Source organism: Epinephelus lanceolatus, chromosome 13, assembly GCF_041903045.1.
Source record: "Epinephelus lanceolatus isolate andai-2023 chromosome 13, ASM4190304v1, whole genome shotgun sequence".
Classification (NCBI taxonomy): domain Eukaryota; kingdom Metazoa; phylum Chordata; class Actinopteri; order Perciformes; family Serranidae; genus Epinephelus; species Epinephelus lanceolatus.
The window spans coordinates 12,677,216-12,702,377 of NC_135746.1; the positions used below are offsets into that span (position 1 = coordinate 12,677,216).

General features: G+C 42.0%; 1 protein-coding gene across 1 annotated transcript in view; it reads left to right on the forward strand.

Moving 5' to 3' along the window:
* nbas (NBAS subunit of NRZ tethering complex) overlaps positions 1-25,162 on the forward strand; it is a 290,957-nt gene that overhangs the window by 178,445 nt on the left and 87,350 nt on the right. Inside the window, exons 45-47 of the mRNA XM_033648658.2 lie at positions 9,912-10,252; positions 14,474-14,698; positions 22,709-22,899. Coding sequence (XP_033504549.2) covers positions 9,912-10,252; positions 14,474-14,698; positions 22,709-22,899 — 757 coding nt within the window. The remainder of the gene's footprint in view (positions 1-9,911; positions 10,253-14,473; positions 14,699-22,708; positions 22,900-25,162) is intronic.

The following is a 25,162-nucleotide window of genomic DNA, read 5'->3' on the forward strand; positions in this document are numbered from 1 at the left end:
TTATGTGTTTTAATGTGTATGTATGTAAATGTTTTCAAAGACGTTTATGTTGAAATAAAAATACCTACAAGTAGTTATGTTTCCTTGTATTAATACAGATACAAGTATGTTTCCTTGTATTAGTTTGCCCTCTTGTGGACATAATGCGAAAAAAAAAAAAATTCAAATGGTTCGAACCTATGAGTTATTTTTAGAAGGAATATTCGAACGTCATTTTTGAGCAATTTTGACAGCCCTACTATGCACCAACTATTGAGGCAGAAGAGAAGGGACAAAGAGGATTGGTATGAACAGCTACAAATGACGGTTTCTAAGGTACCCCCGCACGACATGTATGCCAAAGTGGGAACCAATATCGGATATCAGCAAAAAGAGATAAACATATATTAGTGCACTGTTTGGCTGTAATATGAGAATTGATTTGTGAACAGTAAGGGTGTGTCATACTGTTTCCTGTATTGTTAAATAGGGGCTAAAAATACTGAGATCAGACATTAAAACTAAGCAGTGTTGGTGAAATATGAACCAAGATTTTGTTACTGTGTTGCCTATTTCTCGCCTAAAATGTTTTCAGAAACATATTTTACCTCACAGTTTAACTGTTATTTGAGACCATTTGTTACCAGCTTTACTCCATATTGTTTCCTGTGGAAAACGGCCACCAGCAAGAGCATTGGTCCGCATTTATTGGTCTGATGCAGTGCATTCTGGTAGTTGTAGGTTTTCTACCTCTTGAGCAGAAGCGAATGCCACAGCCCTTTTCTCTGTTTTCTCTGGTCAGGTAGCACCAATTTCTCTGCTGCATAGACAGCTGAGTTTTATGAAAAGACCACGTTTCCAGTAGTAAAACACTTCTTTAATGATAAATTTTCCTGCTTTGACAAGTCAAAATGCTGTGAAAAGGATCTTTAGCAGCTGGAAATGAACACAGCTGCATAAAGTCAGTTGCTCTCTCCAGAGCCGACATGCACACGACTTCAACATGCAATCGCTGTTTGGTCAAAATTTCACTTTGTTCAGTACTTTGACCTGTGACTGCCCAAATATTTGTCATTCCCATCCACGCGGCTACCTTCAGGGCTGAAAAATGAAGCCAGAACGGAAGTCCCAAAACCTTCATTTCCTTGAATGGCCACTTGGGGCTGGCTCCAGAAGCGAGTCAATCGTCATAGACCTCCATGTTAAGAGAGCCTGGTCTCACGCTGAAGGTGTAAAAATCAGGCGCTTGGGCAGTGACTTGCGGTGTCAGAAACCAACGAAAAAGGGCGTCCTTTCACGTCAGTATGATATGCAGCCGGCAGCATCAGGGGGAAACGCAGCAGGACAAGAACGAAAGTTGAAGCGGCAAAAGTCCAATTGGGGTGGGCGGGAGGCTTGGTGGATGGGTCCAACAAACACTGACTTTCACCCGAGAGAGCTGTGTTTGTGTCACATGAGATTCTAAAGCCAAACCCTGTTCTTTTTTCCAAAACCTAACCACGTATTTTTGTCACCTAAACCTAACCACGTGCGTTAGTTGTTGGAGGAAAAAAATTGTCAATTCCCGTTGCTGTACTGATGAACTGGTGAACATATAAGCACTCACACACATATATATATATATATATATATATATATATATATATATACAGTACAGGCCAAAAGTTTGGACACACCTTCTCATTCAATGCGTTTTCTTTATTTTCATGACTATTTACATTGTAGATTCTCACTGAAGGCATCAAAACTATGAATGAACACATGTGGAGTTATGTACTTAACAAAAAAAGGTGAAATAACTGAAAACATGTTTTATATTCTAGTTTCTTCAAAATAGCCACCCTTTGCTCTGATTACTGCTTTGCACACTCTTGGCATTCTCTCCATGAGCTTCAAGAGGTAGTCACCTGAAATGGTTTTCCAACAGTCTTGAAGGAGTTCCCAGAGGTGTTTAGCACTTGTTGGCCCCTTTGCCTTCACTCTGCGGTCCAGCTCACCCCAAACCATCTGGATTGGGTTCAGGTCCGGTGACTGTGGAGGCCAGGTCATCTGCCGCAGCACTCCATCACTCTCCTTCTTGGTCAAATAGCCCTTACACAGCCTGGAGGTGTGTTTGGGGTCATTGTCCTGTTGAAAAATAAATGATCGTCCAACTAAACGCAAACCGGATGGGATGGCATGTCGCTGCAGGATGCTGTGGTAGCCATGCTGGTTCAGTGTGCCTTCAATTTTGAATAAATCCCCAACAGTGTCACCAGCAAAACACCCCCACACCATCACACCTCCTCCTCCATGCTTCACAGTGGGAACCAGGCATGTGGAATCCATCCGTTCACCTTTTCTGCGTCTCACAAAGACACGGCGGTTGGAACCAAAGATCTCAAATTTGGACTCATCAGACCAAAACACAGATTTCCACTGGTCTAATGTCCATTCCTTGTGTTTCTTGGCCCAAACAAATCTCTTCTGCTTGTTGCCTCTCCTTAGCAGTGGTTTCCTAGCAGCTATTTGACCATGAAGGCCTGATTAGCGCAGTCTCCTCTTAACAGTTGTTCTAGAGATGGGTCTGCTGCTAGAACTCTGTGTGGCATTCATCTGGTCTCTGATCTGAGCTGCTGTTAACTTGCCATTTCTGAGGCTGGTGACTCGGATGAACTTATCCTCAGAAGCAGAGGTGACTCTTGGTCTTCCTTTCCTGGGTCGGTCCTCATGTGTGCCAGTTTCGTTGTAGCGCTTGATGGTTTTTGCGACTCCACTTGGGGACACATTTAAAGTTTTTGCAATTTTCCGGACTGACTGACCTTCATTTCTTAAAGTAATGATGGCCACTCGTTTTTCTTTAGTTAGCTGATTGGTTCTTGCCATAATATGAATTTTAACAGTTGTCCAATAGGGCTGTCGGCTGTGTATTAACCTGACTTCTGCACAACACAACTGATGGTCCCAACCCCATTGATAAAGTAAGAAATTCCACTAATTAACCCTGATAAGGCACACCTGTGAAGTGGAAACCATTTCAGGTGACTACCTCTTGAAGCTCATGGAGAGAATGCCAAGAGTGTGCAAAGCAGTAATCAGAGCAAAGGGTGGCTATTTTGAAGAAACTAGAATATAAAACATGTTTTCAGTTATTTCACCTTTTTTTGTTAAGTACATAACTCCACATGTGTTCATTCATAGTTTTGATGCCTTCAGTGAGAATCTACAATGTAAATAGTCATGAAAATAAAGAAAACGCATTGAATGAGAAGGTGTGTCCAAACTTTTGGCCTGTACTGTATATATATATATATATATATATATATATATATATATATATATATATATACAGTCAGGTCCATAAATATTTGGACATTTGGACATTGACACAATTTTCAGCATTCCAGCTCTGTACAACACCACAATGGATTTGAAATGAAACAATCAAGATGTGCTTTAAGTGCAGACTCTGAGCTTTAATTTGAGGGTATTTACATCCAAATCAGGTGAACGGTGTAGGAATTACAACACATTTTATATGTGCCTTCCACCTTTTTAAGGGACCAAAAGTAATTGGACAAACTAACATAATCATAAATCAAATTGTCACTTTTTAATACTTTGTTGCAAATCCTTTGCAGTCAATGACAGCCTGAAGTCTCGAACCCATGGACATCACCAGACGCTGGGTTTCGTCTCTGGTGATGCTCTGCCAGGCCTCTGCTGCAGCTGTCTTCAGTTCCTGCTTGTTCTTTGGGCATTTTCCTTTCAGTTTTGTCTTCAGCAAGTGAAATGCATGTTCAATCGGATTCAGGTCAGGTGATTGACTTGGCCATTGCAGAACATTTCACTTCTTTGCCTTTAAAAACTCTTTGGTTGCTTTCGCAGTATGCTTCAGGTCATTGTCCATCTGCATTGTGAAGCGCAGTCCAATGAGTTTTGAAGCATTTGGCTGAATATGAGCAGATAATATTGCCTGAAACACTGCAGAATTCATTCTGCTGCTTTTGTCAGCAGTCACATCATCAATACATATAAGAGATCCAGTTCCACTGGCAGCCATACATGCCCACGCCATTACACTACCACCACCATGCTTCACTGATGAGGTGGTATGCTTTGGATCTTGAGCAGTTCCTTCCCTTCTCCATACTGTTCTCTTCATTCTGGTAGAAGTTGATCTTTGTCTCATCTGTCCATAAGATGTTGTTCCATAACTGTACAGGCACTTTTAGATGTTTCTTGGCAAACTCTAATCTGGCCTTCCTGTTTTTGAGGCTCACCAATGGTTTACACCTTGTGGTGAAACCTCTGTATTTCCTCTGGTGAAGTCGTCTCTTAATTGTTGACTTGGACACAGATACACCCACCTCCTGGAGAGTTTTCTTGATCTGGCCAACTGTTGTGAAGGGGTTTTTCTTGACCACCACACTTGTTTTCCGTGGTCTTCCAGGTCTTTTGGTGTTGCTGAGCTCACCAGTGCGTTCTCACTTTTTAAGAATGTACCAAACAGTTGATTTGGCCACACCTAATGTTTTTGCTATCTCTCTGATGGGTTTGTTTTGATTTTTCAGCCTAATGATGGCTTGCTTCACTGATAGTGACAGCTCTTTGGACTTCATATTGAGAGATGACCTCACCAGATTCCAAATGAATATACCACACTTGAAATGAACTCTAGGCCTTTTATCTGCTCTTTGTAAGTGAAATAACGAGGGAATAACATACACCTGGCCATGGAACAGCTGAGTAGCCAATTGTCCAATTACTTTTGGTCCCTTAAAAAGGTGGAAGGCACATATAAAATGAGTTGTAATTCCTACACTGTTCACCTGATTTGGATGTAAATACCCTCAAATTAAAGCTCAGAGTCTGCACTTAAAGCACATCTTGATTGTTTCATTTCAAATCCACTGTGGTGTTGTACAGAGCTGGAATGCTGAAAATTGTGTCAATGTCCACATATTTATGGACCTGACTGTACATGCATCACCAAAGGGATTAATATTCACCTAGTGGCACATAAACCGACTTTGTGACATTTACACTTACAAACTAACACCATCTGAATGTCTCACACACAAACTCTCAAACACGGGTAAAACTTAACCCACACATTCACACTGTTGTTGCAAAATTGACACACAGGCTGTTCCAGTGTCTCCAGGGCCACCAACTTTCTGCTAAACTCCAACTATTAAGACACACACACACACACACACACACACACACAAACTCCAATGACTCATTTGCAGTCCTAAACAGACACATGCGAGCCGACACACACACTTACGAGGCATTCAGATAATGTCGGGACAGGTGGTGTGTGTCCAATATTCATCACAGTTTCAGACACAGTACCAGGTGACTGTCTGAGCGCGGCTCTCCTGAGGAAGAGGATGAGATGCTGCTCGGGTGCAGAAAGAGACGGAGGCGGAAACAGGAGTGGGTGGGGCAGGGTAGAGACAGACAGAGTACATGTGTAAGTGCATGTAACTCTCATCTGTGGCTTAAGTGTCTGTCTGGGCCTGTCTGAAAGTATTGTGTGAGCGCGCTCAGAGTTTTATATGTGTGTGTGCGTGCGTGAGGGATTCCGAGCAGCGTTGACAGAGCCCTCCCCACAGGCAGACCAGTGTTAAATATTTAAAGTCCAGACAGGCTGTGGTGTTGCCACAATAATGTGTCTGACTGATAGCACTGGAGACCAAGAGCACGCCACTTGCTCTGTCACACACACACACACACAGCGCTGCAGTGGGAGGAGATATGATGCACACAGATGGATCCACAAACAGCACACCTTAGCATGCAGACACACAGCACTACTTTCACACACAGGCTATCTTTGTTGTTCACATCAACCTTTAACTCCCTCTGTGCGTTTCTCTTTGTGCATCTCTGCCATGTAATGGAATATTGAACAACCTCCGCATATCAAATCACTGTAATTATCCTGTAGTGCTGCATGGTTTGCACGTAACGTATGTGAAGGCAGGAGTAAAGTGCCACTTTCTGAACAGTGAAATGTTGGACACACTATTGTAGCTTAAATGCTGGTTCTTCTCACACAATGCGACTGTTTCATTCTGCCTCGGCGAGTAAATACATACGTGCTAATGCTGTATACAGGATGCCTGAAGATGTCCTTTGTGTTTTAATGTCTCTGAGTAGAAGTAAGGGACTGTTTGTCACATATGAGAGGTGACGGGGGTCGAGCAAAACGGGAGGCATGTTAAATGATTTTTTAGGCAATGTGGAGGGACTTGATGTTTTCTGTTTTGGCTGAGGGGAGGGACATACAGTTTTAAAAGTTGTATTTTGTATTGATTTGAAATCGTAATGATAATACATTTCACTTATAGGCGCCTTTCACAACACTCAAGGTCACCTTACAGGCAGAGATAGAGGAAATAACAGCAGATTAAAAAAGTCAACGAGATAAGGGATAAAGTAAGACAGACATGAGTTTTGAGGTGGGAATTGAAAGTGGGGGTGTGGATGTGCAGGAGTTCGGAGAGGTACAGAGGGGCTTTGTTGTGGATGGAGGAGGAGTAAGATCTTGAAGTCAGTGCGGTGTTTAACTGGGAGCCAGTGAAGCTGCTGAAGGACACGAGTAATACATTGTGAACTCTGAAACCCATCCGACGCTGAAAAATTAAGCCAATGTGGCAGTGCCAAAAACTGCAGTTCATCGAATGGCCACTTGAGGCTGGCTCCAAAAAGAGTCAATCCTCATTGACCCCACGTTAAAATGTTTACAGCCTGGTACAAAAACAGTTTCTGTACTTAATTTTGACATTCATGACAACTGGTAAACATACATGTTGTTGGTAGAACGTACAGCTCTTGTTGGGATTGTAATGAGTGCAGGAGGGTGGACGTGACACTTATCTTATGGACCGTGAGCGGACATTTAACAGTGGTATGGTTGGAATCTGACAAATTTACTTACATGTCATGTTGTACTTTTTGATTCACCTCAGGTTATCATTATGGTTTATTTGCTTTATTATTTTTCTGTCTGGTGTTGTTTAGGGAGCTAGGGATTTTTTTTTTTATAACTCACCATTTACATTTTATCAGGCCCAAAGTTACACATATTTAAGGGCGGGGCTGCTTGAGTGACAGGGCGTCTGCAAGACGTCACCACAGCTCCACCCTCTTGACCAAATCTCTTGACCAAATATGGTCGCTACTAGCTCCAAAAAAACAAGATGGCAACAGCCGAAATGCTGAACTCAAGGCTTCAAAATGGCAGTCCACAAACTAGTGGGTGACATTAAGGTAACTACGTCCATTAGTCATACAGTCTTTAGTTTGAAAGGCATGGCATCTTTTCAAAATCGCCAAAATTGCATCATTTGTTGCAGCCAGAAACTGTAAAAACAGAAATTATCATTGGATTTCCACATTTCCATTGGTCCGTGAACTCAACATGTGCCACACAAGCTTCTGTCAGGAAGCTTGAAATAGTGATATTTAATCAGAAATCACTTTATTCTACATGTCATTTAAAATATACTGTTTGCACAAACCAGATCCTGTAAAAACAATTAAATTCTGTGCTCTTGTATTAATTTTTCAACTTTTAACTTTCAATCATGAAAGGATAATTTTTTAAGATCTAATAATGAACACCGTGCAGATTTACTGATATTATTCTGGGTGCTACTGCTGCTGTTGTGTGTGTCAAGCTGCGGTTTATTTGGAGAAATGGTCATAAGGCTATATGTACATGTTGTTAATGCTGATGCACGCTCTGAAGTGTGTGTGTGTGTGTGTGTGTGTGTGTGTGTGTGCTTGTAGGCTTATTAAATGTTGCTGATTTTGTGTGGAAGGACTAATGGTGGGTGGCTGTAATGGAATCATATTCTGCTGAAGTGCACACACAGCTTGTGTGATGATGTGATTTGTAAGGAGGATTTACATTTTGCTTAAGAAATTAAGCAGTTAAAAGTTATTTTGGTGATAACTCTATAAAAAAAAAAAAAAAGGTTATTTATGTTGGAGGGAAGTGTCATACATTTTCCCCAGTAACTCAGGGAGGCTTAAAACAAAAAAAAAAGAAGAAGTCACACACAAAAGTAAAGTAAACAACAGTCCCTTTTAAAAGAGAACCTGCGTGACATATTCCACAATGTAAAGTGAAACATAAAAGCCGGCCTCATGTAAAGGTCATATTCTTTATTCATCATGTTACTGTATTGAACTTTTGAATTTCTCCCCTTTGAAAGCATCAAACACGTGAGCCACAGAAGGTCATGTACAAGGACAATGAGGGAGACTCCAAGTGTGCTTTTTATTATTGCTCATGTACGCACAGTGCACTGTGAGCATGAGGGCTGGGTGAAGTGAACACACTGGCGAGATGTATTTATTATTCAGGGTGTCTGCAGGTCCTTAAAAAATATGAAAGTCCAGAGATTTCTGGATTATCTAGCTTCAGTATCATGATGTATTCCTGAGTAAAGCAACATAGGCATGGGGAATATAATGTTGGGAGGAATTTGATTTGATCATTGAGAAGTAGGGGGATCAAAACAGTGAGGCCCTGATGGTGTAATGCTACTGGGATAGAGGAGAGATGAAGTCCATCGTGTGCCTCATGTAAAGTTAGTTGCTGAAGCAGTCCACTGTAAAAAAATATTCTGGAGCTGTCACAGATACCACAAAATTCTAGCCTAGGGTTCGCAACAACGGTATTTAGAGGGAAACGAAGACACACTGATATAGCATGCTGTTGCTAGCTAGCTAATTTAGTTAGTTTGCTAAGTTGCAGATTGATTGACGGGTGGATGTTGTAATGTTATTAGTTAAAATTGGTGGGTAAGAACTTCAATAAGCACACGTCATACTTTGTTCTACAGGAAGAAAACATGATTGAATCTTGGTAAGAATACAAAGAAATTTATTCATATATTATTTTTTTGGCAAATATTGTTAAATAGCACAATATGGCCGTGGATGTGATCTTAAAGGGGCTTAAAAAGGGGGCTTTTTCATTTCATCTCAACTTTAAAATGTCTAAAATTCAATTTCTTTGACAATATTAGGCCTTAGAAGTCAATAAAAAGTCTGCATTTGTGGTCTTATTTGAATTTTTTATGTCTTAATTACCACAAACACGTTGTCTGATTTAATTTCTCCATCTTTTAATTTCTTGTTTTCAAAAATGAATCAAGTTTCTGATGTTACAAATCAACCACTGAACCTAAAACTGTCCTTTTACTTCATACTCGCACTTACATGGGAAAATGTAGGTTAATGTTATTCACTAATAACGTTATTACTAATTAAAACCTACCTCTGCATGAGACTACTTAAATACTAGTCAGTTTTTTACTTGCCTTCAATGCTTGAAAAAGAAAAAGATGATTTGTCTAAATTCAGTCTTAAATTAAGGTTAAAAAATGATTAAGTAAGGGTGCTTAAAAGTATTATCTGATACCTGTAGACACCCTGTCATTCTTTTAATGTAAAAATGTAGGATACAGATACAGATGTCAGTATTAATTCTTAAAGGGGCTCTTTCCTTAATGGAGAACGTATAAATTGTCTGCACATGATCTGCTGTGCTGGCAGCTAGCAGCTAACAGTGCTAACTCCATAGACAGCACTAAAAACAACGACAACAATGCTGACAGAGCTAATGGTGTTAACCCAGGGGGAACTGGAGGGTGGGTGCTACAATTTCGCAATGGCGCCGTCCCAATATTTGTGGGAACCGTCCATTGTATGAATGCAGCACAAAGTGGTGGACCTGCTTACCACAACAAACCATGAAGAAGCTCGGATTAAAACACACAGGGGGAGTGTAACCTCATTCTCTGCTCCAGACGTCATCATATCTTCACATAGCAAATCATGATTTGCTGCTATGTCAATGCTCTGAATGTTGCAACAGAACCTTTAACAAAGTCATGTTTCTAAATAGTAAACTGTCTCTCCTGCAGGTTTGAACTACCGGAAGTTGACTGATGAATCATTGGATCCTCTGGTGACTCTACAGCCAGTTCTGACCAGTCAAAACGTACTGTCCATCTCCAAACTTGCTAATCGTCTGCCTGTACTTGGTGGTGGAGGAGCAACAGTCTCCCCCAGTGCAGTCCATGCTGTATGGCTGCAGAAGCTGTTCTGGAAAGGAGACCCCCAGCTGCTGAAGAGACCTCCGCAGAGCGACCAAGACTTCCTCCATGCGTATGACACCTGCGGCAAATACCTGGACAGGCTGGTCCCTGCTGACGCCGTCCGCTTCCTGGATAGCATCACCTTCTCGCCTGATGCAGCCGAACATGTAAGCTGAAATTCATTCAAATTATCGTGATGGTTGTGTTTTTAAAGGGACAGTTCACCCCTAAATCGAAAAGTGGTGGGAGTTGGTGAGTGTTGGAAGTATCTGCCTTCTCTCCAATATAATGGAACTAAATGGCACTCAGCTTGTGGTGCTCAAAGTGCCCAAAAAAATATATTTAAAAAACCCAACAGCAATGTCTCTTTCCAGAAATCATGACCTGGTTACTCAAGATAATCCACAGACCTTGTTGTGAGCACTTACATGTAGGAACTATTTTCTTTCTATCAAACTACACTCTACACAGCTGGGTTCACACTACACAACATTTTTGTCCATTCTGAAAGTCTCTATGTCACATTATCCACCTTGAGCACCACAAGCTGAGTGCCATCTTGTTCCATTATATTGGAGAGAAGGCAGACATCTCTACAGCTGATATCTCCAACACTCTGCAACTCACACCAAAACCATCTAGTCTTATAAACAGCACTACAGGTAAAAGGAAAAATATGTATTTTTGATTTTGGGTTGAACTGTACCTTTATATTTCTGCTGACATCCAGCCATCTTTTTCACATGAATTACTTTATGTGAGACAGAGAAGAGGAAAGATAGTATGACACAGTACAGAGTGATGAAGGCTCAGACAGGAGCTGGTGGGAGTTGGGCAGACTGACAATTTGTAATTGCAGCACAGAAGGTAGCTGGTTCCAGGCAGCCACCCAGACAGGATTCATATTGTCTTAAAGGAAGGATTGCAAGGATTTCAAATCACTTTATCAAACTGCCACATTCCTCACTCTACGCTCTTCATCGTCTGACTGTCCGTCTCTTACGCCCCCCCCCCCCCCCCCCCGACCCCCCCCCATCCGCTCAATTTTTGGAACGTCAAAAGCCCTCTCCTAATTTCAAATACATTATTCTGTGCACATCCACACTGTGTCGCCGCAAAGCGCACACCGGTCATGATTTATAAAAGAAATTATAAAATTGCACAAGAAATGTCAGCCACATAATTACAGCACTCTGAAAAATTGTCTTGCAGGGGGCTTAAAGTTCCTCAGCGCACCTTATCAATAGTAGCCCACTGTTTTTTCTGCCTTCGCACTGGCACGCTGCCATCCCCCCACTCCAGACCTTCCCTTTTCTTTCACTTTTGTCTTATGTTGCCTCGCTTTCCCCGAGACTCAGAGAGAGCTAATTGATCCCCCTCTACTTCAGAGCCAATTAAACTCCAATTCCCAGCAGGCACCCTTTTCCCACTGTGCTTTTTAATATGCAGATTACCTCTCAGAAACCCGCTGTCCGCTCCCTCTTCCCTCACCCTCCTCTTTTTCTCCTTTTTGAACCCTCAAGGGGAAAACGTTGACCCCTCTCAGTGTTAGGAATGGATTTGACCTTTCACATCCCCGTTGCCTCCCCACAATGGATTGATCCGTCTCGTGCCGAGGGCTGAGATGAGTGGCTGGGACTTTTCTTACCTCTTACTGGACATATATTTTAAAGAGAAACAGAGTGCTGGCATTTTTCTCCCGCTCTGAAGTATTAATCTTAGATAGCTTCTTTGGTGGAAGCGTCCTCCTTCAACCTCCAGCCTGTTTTCAAATCAAGCGGCAAGAAAACTGAAGGCAACACTAAAGTGCCCAAAACTGCAGTTCCTCTAACGGCCACTTTAGGTTGCCTCAAAAAGCGAGTCAATCCCAACCAAAATGCCCAACCATACAACAGAAATAAACATGTTTACACCCTGGTACAAAAAACAGTTTTAGTCTTTACAGCTAATTTTAACATTCATGATACCAGCTTACATTTTATTAAGGCTCAGAGTTACACTTACTCATTTAAGGGTGGGGCTGCTTGAGTGACAGATTGTCTGCGAGGTGTCACCACAGTCCATTAGTTAGATCCACCCCTCGCTCCTCCACAGCTCCACCCTCATGACCAAATATGATCACTTCTGGCTCCAAAAAAACAAGATGGTGACATCTGAAATGCTGAACTCAAGGCTTCAAAATGGCAGTCCACAAACCAGTGGGTGACGTCATGGTGGCCACATCCATTATTAATACAGTCTATGGTTTGAAAGGCATGTTTCCTTTAAGAATTGCCAACGTTGCGCCATTAATGGGAGCCAGAAACCGTAAAAAAAAATATTATAGTTGGATTTTTACATAGCCGTCGTTCCCTGAACTCAATATGTGCAACAACAAATATTTATAGCCTGGTGCAAAAAAATGGTTTTGGCCTCCATAGCTAATTTCCCTGTTCATGTCAACTGTACGGGGGGTAAATTTTTATGAAATTCACCTAAATGTTTACATAATTAAGGGCGGGCCGCTTTGAGTGACAGTTGGGTGCCATCTGTTGACGAGTGGCAGCAATGTTGATTAGGTAATGTAAGCATGGCATAACACCAGATTCACATAGTAGAGGTGTAGCCATTGCTGATGCTATTTCAGTGTCTTTTCAGTTCATGAAATGTAATACATTTTGGTCTTCTAAAAAAGTTTTGTTCAGCATTTGATTCCAATAAAAGACCCTCCATTGAGTTGGATGTTCCCTTTTTCCAGTAAGTACATTTTAATGGTTTGTAGTCGACCAATGAAGATGAGTTTACATATCACCTTGGGTTCATCCTTCACCTTCTCAAAATGATCCCACACTTTGGATTTCCTGCCCGACATGTTATTAACTAGTCTGTGGAATAACCGCAGGTACAGTACCAGCCCTGGGAATTAGAGGCTGTACCCATGCCGTGTCTTTAACCACCTGGAAATGCGGGGTCGAGCTCTGGGTGCTACTCTTGTGCCTTTTCTGTGCCAGCTTTCAAGAACGCGGCAGCAGATTGCGTCTTAATAAGCACCGTATCACAACATATTTACCTGAAATTCTGAGTGCAGAGCTGATCCTCTTCCAGACGCTGTTTATAAGTGTGTAGGCCTATCGTCTGTGGGACAGATGTAAAGCTCTGGGTAGCCCCGCACTAACATGATCAACTTTTCCGTATTTATCAGACTGAATATTTACAGAAGAAGAGAAAGATATCTGTCGGCTGTGATTGGTTTGTAACGTGACTCCTGTCTGACTGCTGAGCGTGACCACTTCGTGTGTCTGTCCTTTCAAATTAAGGTTTTGATTTATTTTAACGAGGTGCAGCTCCTAATAGAGTTTCACGTTTTTTTGTGTTTATTTGTTTGTTTTCTATGACTAAGCGGCCATTGAAATCTTGCCGACTAATGACCTTTCTGCTCGACTAACTTTTGGTGGATGATTAGGGGGCAGCCCTAGTGCAATGCTTGACAAAGCAGTATGTTCCAATTGCATGCAACAGTACTCACTTTGTAAGGGCAGCTGCAGTACCTACTCAACTATAAAAAGAAAAACTATGTGATTTGGATAAAAAAAGCAAGATGGCAACAGCAAAAATCCCAAATAGGAGGCTTCAAAACAGGAGACCACAAACCACCACGGTGGCTACGTCCATTATTTTATACAGTCTTTGTGTCAAACCTTGTCCTAGGCTTTGACTCATGTTGGTTATTAATGCTTCTGTCTAATCCTCTACCCACACAGACACAAAACGATAGACTATGCACACACACACACACACAAATGTATATACACACTTACCCTTAAAAGAAATTGTGCAGGTTTGTCAGGAAACTCAGTTTGAGTGATCATCCTGTCCTGGCAGAGAGAAGCGCTGTCACTCTGAGTCAAGATATCTTGCAAATGCAGAAGTATGAGTAGCATGTGTCTGAGGTAGGTGGAAATGTGATGATTTTTAAGTGTCTTCCTGCTGTGAATGTGTGTGTGGGGCTCGTCAGCGCCTGTGTGCTGCCATGCAAGAGTCAAACCTCCCCGAGCCAAAGGCCCTCTCTTCTCCCCATGAATGGTTAACCTGCTCCCACTGAATAGAATCAATTACACCAGGCTGGCAGCCATGATCTCTCTCAGTCACACACACACACACACACACACACACACACACTCCTCACACACATGCGACTCAACTTCCTGGTGGTATTTTGGTGCATATATATTGGGTTATACCTGCCTCTCTTCAACATGTTAAGTTTGAAATTACTATACATAACTTGTGCACCTCTCTTCCCCGCTTCTCGCTCAATTTGACCCCCACCCTCACCCCAATTTGCTTTCCTTATCCCGTTCCTCCTCCTCCTCATTCTCTTCCTTCAATCCATCCTATTCCGTCTCCAGCTGAGCATCCAGGCGAGGTCAGAGGTGATAAAGCGAGCCACCAAAGCCCTGCGCCAGCTGGGCGAGAAGAGCCGGAAGAGAGGAGGCGACGGTAGCAGGGAGCAGGAAGGGACGGACCCAGCAGGGATGACTTATGATGAGGCTCTAACGCACCTGCAGCAATCACAGGCCCACCTGGACACTCTGAGCCATGCCTTCATTCTGTCACTCAAAGACAGCCAGCAGGTAAACCCCATCTGCCAGACTAAAGCCATTTCATTTTTTAAGAGTGAGATGAGAAGTGTGTGGGAAATGACTGCAGAAAAGAGCTCACAAAGTGGTGTGTCAAGTAGGTGTGGACCTAGACGTCCAAACCATTCGCTGCAGTGATAACTGGTTAGCATACACTGTGTCGAGTCATCAGCTCAAACCTTAAAGGAATACTTCACTTCCCAAATGACCATGTGTAAATCAAATATTCACCCCGTGTTACATGGAAGAAAACTTTGTATATCTGACATACCTCCATGGGGAAAGTTCTTGATCAATTGAAGTCACAAGTGACCACATTTAATAACAGCAAAACTATATCAAAACATCCATGTACAAACTATCAAACAACTCGCCTCATTTATCCAGTCGTATGCTCAGTACTTCCGAGATAGACAGCCCTTTCCAACTAGGAGCTGAACTTAGGCTGCTTTCAGACCTAGAGCTGTCTTGCTTTGGTCTGAATCAGGGACTAGTTTTGTTCCAAAGTTATATTATTTATATATTATTTAGTTATAACTGCCTAGAGCTGGTTCGTGTTCTCGCTGCAGCATTTACAAGTGGACCAGATCAAATGCCTTGTGTGAGAAAGCTGCTCTTGATTGGTCAGAATTTCCATGAGGGAAAAATCCAGGAAGTAAACCAAACGTTGAAGAAGAGTACACTTGCAAGATAAATGTGACACTTTCTAATGTCACAATGGAGGGACAACTACGCAGGTTGATTTTAGCGCTGCTCATCGTGGACTATATTGCTGTCATTGTTCATTTTAGTCAAACCATACAGTTTGAAAACGAGGCGCGGCTCCAACTAGAAAACAATGTTTTGATGCATTGGATGTGCTGAATGTGCATATTAAGGCAGTACAGGAGGAGGTGCACATTAATAATCCTCCAGGACTGTAACATGCTCATGTTTAACCCAAACAATGTGTCATGTGACTGCAGTTGGTTCAGATCCAGGTCGGAACACCTTCTCACCACAAACAAACCGCACCAGAGTTCGTTTGTAACCGGACCGAGACCACCTCTTCAAGAAGGTCTCGGTCTGGTTGTTTTGGTGTGATTGCTGTGTTCACACCTGCCCAAACGAACCGCACTCAGGGGGCAAACAAACTTAAGTTTGATTGAACCGTACCAAACAGGGCAGGTGTGAAAGCATCCTTAAAGGTGAAACTTATCTACACTCTCTTCGAAGCCAGACTCCATTGACAAAAACAGTAATTTTACCTCGCTGAACACAGGAGCTGCTGGTCTACCACTGCCTTGATCAATTCGTTTGTTTGCATTATTGTGTGACTTTGGTGTTTTAAAAGTTAAGTTCAGATTCTCCACAGTCACAGAATAGCACAAAAAAACTCATTAATGACGACAGTGGTAGACCAGCAGCTCCTGTTTTCAGTGAGGTAAAAATACTGTTTTTGTCAATGGAGTCTGGCTTTGAAGAGAGCATAGACAAGTTTCACTTTCTGTTAAGTTCTCTGTTGGAAAGGGCTGTCTGTTTAGGAAGAACTGAGCATACGACAAGATGAATGAGCCTTGGATTATACTGCATAGGTTGTGTGAGAGATTGTAAAGAGATGTTTTCATATGTTTTCAAACATGGATTCCATCATCATCAAGAAGTTTTCTTCACAAATTCAACGTAACACACTGACTGAGTGATTAATATACAAATGGTCATTTGGACAATGAGGTATTCCTTTAAATGGTTAGCTGTTTCAGCTAAATTTGGTGGCTTTGTGTAGGTCAATTAGAAAACTTTTTTGGCAAACTTTTAGGCTTGGCAAGAAGGGTTGAATATGTGCCCGCTCACCTATTAAATCGTTCCAAAAATAGATCTAGCTTCATTAGCAGGATGAACTTTATATACTGTGCTTAAGTTTTAAACTGCTTTAATCCACAGACCCTGTCAAAACTTATGTTTTGGAACAGAAAGGGCAGAATTACTTTTTTGGATGAAACTCATCACCTTCTTTATGACACTGTGCTGTGACACACTGTAATGACCATTTACAAGGGACACAATTTCTGTTTTTGTTGTTGTTGATTTACAAATATATTTACTCAGTAGCCATTCTCCAAAACTCCTGAAGTGGTTTATTCACATCCTTTGACACACTGACACACACACATATACACTTGATCACTCACATCCTGTTCCCTTGCCTATTCATGGGGTCACCTTTGGTTGGACATAGAGACCGTGTCTTTATGTACTTTGTCTGGGTGTGTGTGTGTGTGTGTGTGTGTGTGTTGTATATTCCTGGGTTGGTTCTGCTCGACTAAGCTCTTCCCAGCCTCACTGGGACCAGTCAAGGATACAGGATACAGTATATTAATGTAAATCTATGGGCTGCTGTTTGAAATGAGCCCCGCCATATGGCCGTATATGCAGTACGTACACTACACTGTATCTCATTAAGCAAAGTCACACTGACTTACCCCACTGTCACCTCCCTGTGGCTGTGTGTGTATGTATGTGTGTGTGTGTGCACAAAATGAACGCAGGGCCAGAGAGAGGGGACCTTACAATTTGCCGAGTCGAGCGTTGCTATGCGACCATGAGACACCCATAAAGACTGATCATTCCTGACCCCCACACTGTGCAAGTTTATAATGTTTACCCCCTTTTTACGTGTGTTTAAAATCAGATACAAGCAATACAAGGCAGGCTGAAGTGACTCACTCACACACACACACACACACACACACACACACACACACACAGTCCAACCTCTACTTCCCTTCTACTGGCGCAGGAAGCGATTATATCCTCGGAGATAGATAAAAAGGATATAAGAACCAGGAAAGGGCAGATAGGTAGAGAAAGATAGATAGAAGGAGCCCTGTAGGCTCTGTTTGGCTATACTGTGGTCATTTATCAAGTGTACGTGACCAGCTCCTGGGAATAATAGTGGATCGTAGAGGAATCCACCACAGGCGCCTTGACCTGCCATGAGGACAGCAAATTACACACTGCGGATATTGTAAAGTAGTTAATACAGTTCTGCATTATAGAATGTCCCCGTCTTCCGTTGATATTATGTCCAGTGAATCAAATACTGTGGAGTATATAAACCCTGCCCATGATGATAAACCTTCATAGTGATGTAGCATGCAAAATGTCCACCATTGATTTAAAAACATAATGATCTTTAGGGGTCTTTTTTCACCTTTATTCAGTGGCAACAGTAGAGAGATGACAGGAAATGGGAAGAGAGATGGATGGGAAATGACATGCAACAATAAGACTGGAAGCAAACTGGGGACATTGAGGATAGACCCTTTCACTAAAGCCTAGTTCACATTACACGATTTTCACCGCGATTTTGACATCACAGAGGATCTTGAGAGCCACCTTGGGTCGAAGGTGAGTCAGCAGATAGTCTGCCACGACGAATCCTCACAAGCCTACGAGCAAGTCGCCCTTTTTGTCTGCGACTGGGACTGGATATCTGGCATGCTAGAAAACTGGAGAAGTTTTTGAAGTTTCAGGCTGGTTTTGTGGATTTGGAGCTAAATGTTGTGTCTGGGGCACGTCGTGTATTAATGGCACTCGTTACCTGGAGAGGTTGGAAAAAGATATACGTTTCTTCCCTGTTCCAAAACCAAAATCAAACCCTGAAAAGTGTTTTACTTTTAGTGAGGTTCCCTGTCGAAAAGGGCTGTCTGTATCAGAAGTACTGAGCATATGACTGGATAAATGAGACTTGGATTGTACTGCACGAGTTGTGCGAGAGTTTGTAAATTGATGTTTTGATATAGTTTTGCTGCTGTTAAACATGGACCCCAATGACTTCATCAAGAACTTTCTCAGTTTTTGGATTCGTCCTCCACTGGAAGCATGCAGGGCAACACAAAGTAAGTGATTGATACACAAATAGTCTTTGAGGGTTGAAGTTTTCCTTTAAACTCTTGTTCATTCATGAATAACACACAAAGATACCCCAGCTTTATATCGTATGGCAGAAAATTTTACTTTTTTCCAAGAGTTGCCTGCAGTCTCAAACTCGACTCCCAGACTGTATCAGAGACTCTCATGTATGCATTCATCACTTCCAGACTGGACTACTGCAACAGTCTCCTCTACGGTTCATCACCCAAAACACTTTAGAAACTACAATATATCCAGAACTCTGCTGCTCTTCTGCTCACACACTCCGGCACCTGTGACCTCATCACCCCCATCCTTCATAACCTCCACTGGCTCCCTATCCTCCAGTGTATCCACCTCAAACTCCTCACTATCACCTAAAAAGCCCTCAACAACCTGCTTCCCCCCTATTTGTCTGAGCTCCATTGGTTCTCTGTAAAGCGTCTTTTAGTGTCCAGAAAATCGTTATATAAATCCAATGTATTATTATTTATCACCCTCAGCTGCAGGGTGCATCAAAGATCCTATTGAACATTATCTACAAAAAGCACAGATGCTCCCTAAATGTTACCCAACATAACACTCTTAAGATGGACCTTGATATTCTGCTTATGGCTGTAATATGAATATCATCTTGAAAATATGATGTCCATATACCATGACTTTAATATATATATCATATGAATATCAATATCCTGTCATGAATATCCTGTCAATTAATATTAAAATAGGCGAGGTGACGAGGGGCACCCTTGTGCACATCCAATGCCAATGCTGATTGTGCTTGACTTAACGCCAAGAATGTCAATGTTTTGCTCAGAGTGAACAGAAAATCAATGAAAGCTCTCCCCCAGCACCTCCTGATGAATATGTTGGGTGCAAAGATGCTTTTTAAAACACTAGTGCTTTCAGTTTTCTAAAAGTTTGCCATCTTGAGAAACCACCTGTCCTTGTTTGTTGTCTTTCCCCTGGCAGACAACAAAACTCTGCATTACTACAGTAGCTATGCATTAACAGCAGCACTGTGCATCCAACCTGTCACACCTCCAGGTTTTCACTTCTGTGGCTACAGTAGCTGCAGACTTTTTTTTTTTTTTTTTGCCCAGTGAAACTTGTCCATTATTTATTGTGGCGTTGCCCCTATCAACCAGCTTTAGAAGTCCTGGATCTCAAGCTCAAGAGGGACCATTAGTGTCAACAAGAGCGTTCCTGGGTTCCAGCAATGACAAACACATTCAGACCTCAGCTCTTTTTAACTGCTTTTAAGATAGAGGTTTTGAGCAGGGTATATTCTGACGCCATGAACCTTGGTGAAATGTTTGCTCAAAGGGTGAGAGCTTTTCCTATGGAGGAATAAAATCTATTATGAAATTACAAAGAAAAAAGAGACATAATAGCTTCTTGGATATGACATTACACATCGGTGTACTGTCCAGATGGAGGGCAGGCAACTGCAGGAAAAGACTACTAACTAGTGACTACTACTAGAAATTTCCTAGTTGAACAATAATCGTCAATTAGGGCCATTAGTCAACTAGTCGTGGCATGTTTATGATATTAATTTATTATTAAATGATATATTTTGGGCGGGGCAACACAATGGTTTGAGTTGAAGGTGTGAGAAAGAATAGTATCAGTAACATTGTTAACACTGTGCTACATTACAGAGAAATACAAAACCGTACTAATGAACCTTCATTAATATAGGCCTATATTTTATCTACAAGTGCACGTCACACACTGAGCGAGCCGCCTGTTAATGATGCTGTGGGCTAATGGGCATGTAGCTACTTCCATGTTTCACATGATACGTCATGTTTGTAGTCGACCAATGAAGATGAGTTTACATATCACCTTGGGTTCGTCCTCCACCTTCTCAAAATGATCCCACACTTTGGATTTCCTGCCCGACATGTTATTAACTAGCCTATGGAATAACCACAGGTACCAGCGTGGTCACTTCCTGTGTCTGTCCATTCAAATTAAATTCCCACATGGTCCAGTCATATCATAAATCATGTCATAAACTAATGACCTTTTTGGTTGGCTAATGTTTAAAGCCCTACTACCAGCGATGCAGAAAAGCCTGTGAATTGCACTGTTTACGGCTGTTTGAATCGATCAAATTGGCATAAAACAAAGGCCTCGTCAAGTCCCATAAATAGAAGGGGCGTAAAGAGGGGAAGTTAAAAAAAAAAATGCCTGAGAAGCAGCAGCAGATGTGGATCAAAACCCTCCGTCTTCAGTCTGGAAGAGCAGAGTCACCTAGAGTTGAACATTAACGTTAAAGTGTTGTGTAACGGCCGGGCTCCACCGGCTGCAAACGTAAGCGTCATGTCAGCGTAGTGTCGCGGTGTATTCATTTGGGCTCCACTGACTGCGTACAGAAGCGACACGTAGAGAAGCCAGCGGGGTTGTTTACCGTTTGCCGAGCCGAGAGGCTGCATGAAATGTTAAAGCATTTTCCACCTAAGTTATTACATATATTTGAGTTACCTACAAGTTTACTGTACTGTTTGTCATCTACTCGCTTTCAAATGTCCGCTATGGACATTTACACAATTTCACGGATAAACATGGGTAAATGCATGAAAAAAAAAAACATCACATATCACCTCTGATAATGGTTTATTCATTTAAAAACACATTGTGCACGTTTAGCACACTATTTCATGTAGTTATTATCTGCTGGAGGGTCGCGTAGGGGAGCGTAGCGCGACAAAAATAGAAGAGCCGCGTAAAATAGAGAGTTGCCGCGTGGCAGACAGGGGTTGTCGCACCGCTCCCATTGCCGGTGGAGCCGCTGTAATTGATTAACAGGGGGGCGAGCTGCTACGGGACTCGCGCTGCAGACGTGTCACGCCGCTGACGTGCCCGGTGGACCCTGGCCGTTAAACATGCCTCTAGTTGGATGCAATTAAAACATGCTGTGACAACATCTCCCTTCTTGGGAGATTTGCTTGCTGTGTAAAGTTAGTAATCATAAGTGCTATATCATAGGCAACTGGACTTGCTTGAGTTTCTCTAAGACGTTTCACCTCTCATCCAAGACGCTTCTTCAGTCTTCAGTCAAATGACTGGTACGGAGTCACAGGCTTTAAACTCTGTGTGGGTGTGAACCCTTATAGAGACGTTGAGGTCACATGTGAGTCATTGACCCACCTGACCATCATGTGTGTTGTTAAGGTTAAGAGTGTTAAGACGTCTGGGGAGGGATCTCAAAACTGAATTGTAGGTGGGTGATAAGTGGTGTTGTAGGCCACCTCGTCTATTCAATGATGGTCGTTCTGGTATAAACCTGTGACTCTGTACCAGTCCTTTAGAAATGAGGAACCCTCTTGGATGAGAGGTGAAACGTCTCCAAGAAACTGAAGCAAGTCCAGTTGCCTATGCCAACTTTACCATGACCTGGATGACTGAGAACCTTCACCAACGTCATTAGTAACATTAGGAGGTCTGGAAGATGAGGTGATTTGTGACGACCATTGTGTCCACAATGGGCAAATCCATCGAGTTTTTAGCATATGGATTATCACTTTCTGCCCTCCATCTAAATTTTGTGCGTCACGTGATTGCAAACAAGCTATTGAAAATAATTTTGATGGTTCACTGTGCTGAAAAGATTGTAAGATAAGCGAATATCTTTTTTAACACACTTGCCCGACACACACACACACACACACACACACACACACACACACACACACACACACACACATACACACTGACCCATTTCCGACCCTCCAGGTTGAGATTCTCAGCCCTTTTTTTATTGGAAGACAGAAAAACAAGCAAAGATGAGCAGGAGAGTAGAGAAGGTGAGCAGGTTCAGGTCAGTTCCGCCCTCTGGGTTAATATCTGTAGAGAACCAAGCACTCAACAACAAACTTCACTCACTAAACTCCACGCTTCCTACACGACACTCCACTTGGGTTTTTTTCCCCAATTCCCATCTTACATCACAATGTTTTTGTCTCTTGTTGTCTTTCCTAAATATTTCTGACTGTGAGCTTGTACGTTGTGTTTTTTGCTCCCTGTCCTTTATGTTCGTCTATTTTCTCTATCTCGTCAAAAATCTCTGCACTCACACTTTTTCTCTCTGTATTCCAGCGTTACAGTCAACTCTATGATTTGTCCCGATCGGAGAGGTCAAAAGTACATGAGCTGGCAGTCACCATGGCAACTGATGGGGAGCCTCTGGAGCGCATTGGAGAGCTTCTGCGTGTGGCCGTTGGACCCCTGGACCTGTCTGTTAAAACAGTGCTTCACGACGCCATGGAGCGAGTGGTGGCTGCACTCAGGTATTATCTCTGTCCCTCTCTCCATACAAAGCACACGCACACATGATCCTCCCACTGAGAACATGCATGGCGACACACAGGAGCTCGGCTGCACACTTTAAGTGATCATTCAGCATTCAGGAAAATACACTTTTTCCCTCTCTTACCAAGGGGTTAGATGAGAAAATCGATAGCACTCTCATGTCTGTGCCCTAACTACGGAGCTGGAGCCGGGAGGAGATTAGCTTAGCTTATCTTAGCTTAGCATAAAGACTGGCAGCAGGGAAAAAACTCTTGGCCTGGATTTCTCTTCAGTTCAGTAATAAAGCTACCAGCGCCTCTGAAGCGCAATAATTAACATGTTGTTTGAACAGCGTAATCCATACACAAAACCGAAATGTAATGAGAAGTTGTACTGCTGGGCACAGTGACTTCCTGGAGTCTCCGCCGGTTGCCTGGCAACCTCACGTTGGTGACAAGACCTCTGTGCACACAAAACACGTTTTACATATTGACTTTTGAAACTAAATAAGAAATATTAAACTGAGAAAACATAACCTTTATTTTAATAACACTGAATTCAAATTAAAAAAATGTCCTGTTTAGGCTGCAAGAACATTAAAATAATTCAATTTTCTTGGTCTAGATGTTAAATAAATAAAAAAAATATATACTACGTGACTAAATATTCTTCACACACTGACCTGTAGAGAGAAGCTGACTTAAAAATCCCAGTGGAACAGAAGTTAGAGTGTCTCTGGTTTTTATACTGTGGCGTATTTTCCAATGATACTAAATATTTCAGCGGTGCACAGTTACAGCTGAGAGGTGGACGATGAGGATAACGTTATTTACTCACTGATAAATCATCAGTGTGGAAATATTCTGGATTTCTAAGAAAAAACAGTAAAAGCACATGCTGTAATGTATTAAACATGACGTAACACGACACAACACAGCAACATTAGCGACGCTGTTTGAGCATTGTTCCACTGAAAAAACATGCATGCAGACTGAAAGTCAACCGAGCTGTTCTGTCGGGAGATACAGCGACTTAAACCAACAGTGAGTTAGAAAAAGTATAAATAATACATCTAATTTATGCAACGTAAGTGTGCTTAAGCTAATAATGTTTTGTCTGTGTACCTTAAACAGCTGTTATTAAGTTACGTTTTACACTTAAGTTAAATGATGTTGCTGTTAATCCATGTTTAATGGCTGTTGGGAGAAATTAGCCTTCAGTGCTTTAAGCCCTGAGGGCAAACATATCCATATGCTGTTTAAAGTGTTAGTGGAGTAAAGCAGTTACAGTTATTTATATTATGTATGTGTTGTTTTTATCTTTTATGACCAGGAGCAAAAAAGTGGTAGATTAATGTGTAACAGATTGTGTCAAGTGGGCATATAATATCATGTCTTGTATACGGTATGTGTTGATCACAGGCCCCTTAATTGCATCAAATCGAAATCCTATCCAGGCAGACTTTGTGATAGCGGCAAATATCGTATTGTTGTCCAAAGAATCAACATAATATCACATCGAGATGATACTAGTGATTTACAACCTTACTGGCTAGGTGCCCAAAGTTTCATTTGGCTGGATGAAATTGTATAAACGCCCTGAATGCAGGATGAGTCATAAACTAAACTGTTATACAGAAAGCGAAACGACCGGGACTTCGATGTAAAAAACAGATTTTTGACATATATTTTACAAGATTAAAATTGTGACAATGTAATGCTCTTGAATGCTGTGCTGCTAAACCAATGCATTTGCATTTCCCTGCAGTCTTCACCATCATCTAGCTAAAGTCACATCTCCTGCTTCAGGAGTCTACAGTCTACACTCTGCAGCAAGTGTTTATTTTTGTGGACATCAGCGGCGTTTTCACTAGGTTATGAATTATAAATGGTGTTGCATGTACTGACACAGATGTTACTCGTTTCGTCTGTTGGGATTGCTCCCGCGTTACCACAGTTATTGCAGCAGCGGCAAGTGGCAACATGCAGGGCTGAAAAATAAAGCCAACGTGGAAGTGCTAAAAACTGCAGTTCCTCTAATGGCCAGTAGAGGCTGGCTCTAGAAGCCAGTCAATCCCCATGGACCCCCATTTTAAAATGCTCATAGATAATTAGCTGTTCATGACAGCTGTATGGGGGGTGACTTTTTACATGACTCATCCATTTATGTTTAATTAAGGCTTATGTTATGCATCATAAAAGCCATGGTTGCTTTGATTGACTGGTCAATAGTGTCCTTGGCTTCTCAGTCACATCCACCCCT